Raw genomic sequence first — 4,290 nt, forward strand, 5'->3', positions numbered from 1 at the left:
CGCGCACACATACAATGCCGTGGAAAAATATTTGCCCCCTTCTTGATTTCTGTGTTCTTTGCATATTTATCACACACAAGGATTTCAGGTCATCAAACCAATTTTATATGTATGTATATATATCCATGAATACATCAAGGAGAAGGCTCCAACAGATGATGTACTCAGAGAATGCCTCAGACAATGGGGAACAGAGGATGAGGTGCTGGAAGAGGGACCATCATGGGATGTACCACCGGACCATAACTGAAGTGGCTGATCTCAAGAAGTCCTATCAGTGGCTAGAGAGGGCTGGCCTGAAGGACACCACAGAGGCGCTCATCCTGGCTGCTTAGGAGCAGGCCCTGAGCACCAGAGCCATTGAGGCCCAGATATACCACACAACAATAAAACAATAAATTAATAACAAAGACAGTAGAAAGCACAAAAACAGTAAAGCTAAAAATCAAGTCTCATGCTGAGTAAAAAGCCAAAGAATAAAGCCAAAGAATATATATATATATATATATATTCATTAAACATTGCTGCTTCATTAAACATTTCTTGGGAGCGCTGGTGAGCCCTTTCTTTTAAACCGCACAATCTTCCTTTTGTGTGCGCACGTGCACCCTTTGTGGCTTCCATTCTCGCCGAAATTTCGAAATCTCCGAGATATGGCGAGGCCATGAGAATGCGAGGCGCGGGTGTTACTGTTGTGGCGATGCCACTCAAGCTAAGCGAGCCTCAGCAGTAGATAGTCCGCTGCTCTCTGCTGTGCGTGCTTCAGCGTGAACATGTACGCAAGCGCGTCTTTTGATTTCACCCAATCAGCGCTGACGCAACCGACAACAGCTAAGCTAAGTTAGCTGAGACAACACTCGAAGTCGGACGGACACGTTTTTCTGCCAATCTGTGTGTTTCCCTTTTTTGTCCAAATATATTTTTTACGATGTATGTCCACGGTGTCTTTTATTCATTCCACTGGGGTTTAGCAAGTGTGTTTATAAAGAGACGAAAATCTCTTTACTGTTACTAGTGTTAGAATCAAAATCTGCTTATTAACCCCACTGGGTCATTTGGCTTGAAACAGCCCAATGCAACCTTACTGTAGGTCTCCTTACCTGTAACAGTAATTTTTATGTAATGATATGAACAATTAAGCAGTATGTTGAGTCATATGGTTGTTCCAAATCATCCTACCTTGTTGCCAGCAATGGGTGTGTGACCAAAGGCAACGCCCACGATTCTCTACCCCATGGCACAGACTCAAAGAGCAGAATGTCTTTTTCTGTAAGTGCCATGACAACGGGTCTGTGCTGCTGCCGTCCACCTTCCAGCTGGACCTAAGAATCATTAAACAAGATCAGCACGGTTTTGGAGATTTAATATTGCTTTACACCAGCCTTTTCCAAACCAAAACGAGTCCCGGGTCAGTATATATTGTGTTGCCGAAAGAGAGCACAGTAAATACCAGAAGCAGTAATATTTTTCATGATAAAGGGCTTTTTGATTTGATTTCTTGTTTGTGATGTTCTATTATCATCAATGTACAACATACAAAGTGTGTGAAAAAGTAAAAAGTGTGGGCCAACCTTTTTTGACCAAAGCTCTATTTTTCGATCAACCAGCCTCCCGCAATCGACCCGTGACCGCACACGCACTTACACACACATGCCATAATGAGCAACAGCCATAATGGCGGCTAAGATGAACGAGGCACGGGACGCACTTTTGCAGCGTGTTAACTTTCGTAGCTGACGTGTACCGTTTTAAAATGCTTCTCTCGGTCCTTCAGATTGCCATTCTTTGCCAGTTGCCTCCGTGAATTGGACATGAAACGCCGTTTCTTCTTACAACCGCCACCTGCCTGGCATCCCGCTCTACTAATGGAAACGTGTCGCAGGCTATGACGCAAATCTTCGTTGGCAGAAATGTTGAAATGTAATATTTATTCGCCATATTTTTACAGCATTGGAAAATGTTAAGAATGTTTGTCCTCCTACAGCACAGGTGTCAAAGTCCGGTCCTCGAGGATCACGATCAGGCTCCGATAGAGCTTGCTGATGAGCTGATCATTTGGATCAGGTGTGTTGCAGCAGGGAGGGATGGAAAACATGCAGAACACCGGCCCTCGAGGACCGGGCTTTGACACCTGTGTCCTACAGAAACCAGATTCAAAATATATATATATTTTCACTCCCCCATCTTTTTCCATTTTCAAACATTTTAAAAAGCTCCAGGGAGCCACTAGGCGGCGCTAAAGAGCCACATTCAGTTCCAGAGCCGCATGCGGCTCCGGAGCCACGTGTTGCCGAACCCCACTGAAGCCAACAAAAATTGGCAGCCACTTATAGCACCCAGAGACATACAAAAAAGTCCAATGCAGCCGTATTCTAAACTGAACAGGAAGTGAGCTATGAATTTTTGAAAGTCAAATTTGGCCCATTTTGGCACATTTACATGGTTCATACTTTTGCACCCTTGTCCTAAGATTCATCTGATTGACTTCAAACTTTGGCGATACCATCTTAAGACCTGAGAAAACAACAGGGCAAAAAGATCTTAAGTTTTTGAAATACAGTACAACATGACACGGACGGGGCATCAAAATGCGGAAAAGAGGAAATCCTTCATAAGTCTCGTGTACATGCTCCAAAATCACAAACTTAACACGCATACAGTCATGGCTTGAAGACATCTATATGATAATATTCTGTTATACATATAGGGCCACTCTGATTTTTTTTATTCAGTTTTTTTATGTACTGCACAGAGCCCGTTGAATGAATCCAACTGAAAATTTGTCAGAAATGCCTCATGAGATTGATCTTGCACAACACTGAAGATTGTTACTTTTCGGTGAAAGGCATGGCTAATACGGTGCCGCAAAGTCTGATAATTCACCGTGACAAACATTGCTGTAACACGCCGTTTTTCCTCGCCCGATGTATTTCATATTTGCTCGGAAGTGTCTCCATGATGTTAAAACAGGAATTTTGTGAGTTTTAGCTTAATGCTGTTGTACTGGCAACGTCAATTTAAATAGTCTAAAAATTGCCAAAACACATGAAACTTTGCACACATATTAGGCCTGGCAAAACCACCACCAGTTTTATCGGGATTTTTATTTAAAAATTTCCCACAAGCACTTCCTAGAAATTTGAAGCAATGGGTTATACGTTTCACCTCAATCTACGAAAATTTGGTGGTAAAATAACAGGCCAGGCGACATGGTAGCCAACTGGTTAGCACGTACGCCTCACGGCGGAGAGGTCATAGGTTTGAATCCGGCTCCGGCTTTCCTGTGTGGAGTTTGCATGTTCTCCACACGCCTGCATGGGTTTTCTCCAGGTACTCCGGTTTCCTAAAATATTCAAAAAACATGCACGGTAGGTTAATTGAATTCTCTAAATTGTCCTTCGGTGTGAGTGTGAATGATTGTCTATGTGTAGCCTGTAATTGGCTGGAAGCCACTTCAGTGTGTACCCTGCCTACTGCCGGAAAACAGCTGATATAGGCTCCAGCACGCCCGCGATCCTTGTGACGATAAGCAGATTGGATAACGGATGGATGTAACAGGCAAAGTCCTTCAAAAGAAGTCTCTGTGAGCCATGTAGTCAGTGTAACAAGAAGTCTGCCATTTTGAATTTACTTAAAAAACTTGACCCACATGATCATATATTCTCAGGATTTCTCACATTTGATGATAGTCCCGCTATGAAGACATCTACAGGGTCAGGCAAAATGATCTGACACATTTGTAGCTTAAATAAAAGGCAAATAAAGTAAAGAAACAAAAGTGTTTTTATTTTCGAAAAGTACATATACAGTGAAACTCCTCTACAACGAAACCTACATGGGCGAAAGTACCCTCTAGTATGAAAAAAATATTCATGCATTAACACCATTCCCACTTTCCTGCCCCCCATACAACGAAAAAAAACCCTGTGTCGTGATACGAAATCTTTTTCTCTGCTCTTGCCTCGCGACGAGATTCACTACAACGAAGTCTAATCCAGGGGCCCCCAACCTTTTTTGCCCCACGGACCGGTTTATGTCAGACAATATTTTCAGGGACCGGCATTTAAGGTGTGGTGGAAATAATACAAGAAATTAATATGGTATGAGCTGCATGAAAACTGTGGTGTTTTCGAAATATAATAATAAACACAAGGAGTGTCTAATCTGGCCGCAACACTCCGATCGCTATGGCAATGTTTAATGCCTTCAAAATACGATACAACGCAAATTCAAAGTGCATGAAAATGACGACTCACCACAGCACCGAGCTTGATTTTCTGCAACCAGACG

At 42.8% G+C, this 4,290-nt stretch overlaps 1 protein-coding gene across 1 annotated transcript in view; it reads right to left on the reverse strand.

Moving 5' to 3' along the window:
• sntb2 (syntrophin, beta 2) overlaps positions 1 to 4,290 on the reverse strand; it is a 47,634-nt gene that overhangs the window by 16,666 nt on the left and 26,678 nt on the right. Inside the window, exon 4 of the mRNA XM_019865285.1 lies at positions 1,180 to 1,322. Coding sequence (XP_019720844.1) covers positions 1,180 to 1,322 — 143 coding nt within the window. The remainder of the gene's footprint in view (positions 1 to 1,179; positions 1,323 to 4,290) is intronic.

The sequence above is a fragment of the Hippocampus comes genome, unplaced genomic scaffold (assembly GCF_001891065.2).
Source record: "Hippocampus comes isolate QL1 unplaced genomic scaffold, H_comes_QL1_v1.1 scaffold180, whole genome shotgun sequence".
NCBI classification, from domain to species: domain Eukaryota; kingdom Metazoa; phylum Chordata; class Actinopteri; order Syngnathiformes; family Syngnathidae; genus Hippocampus; species Hippocampus comes.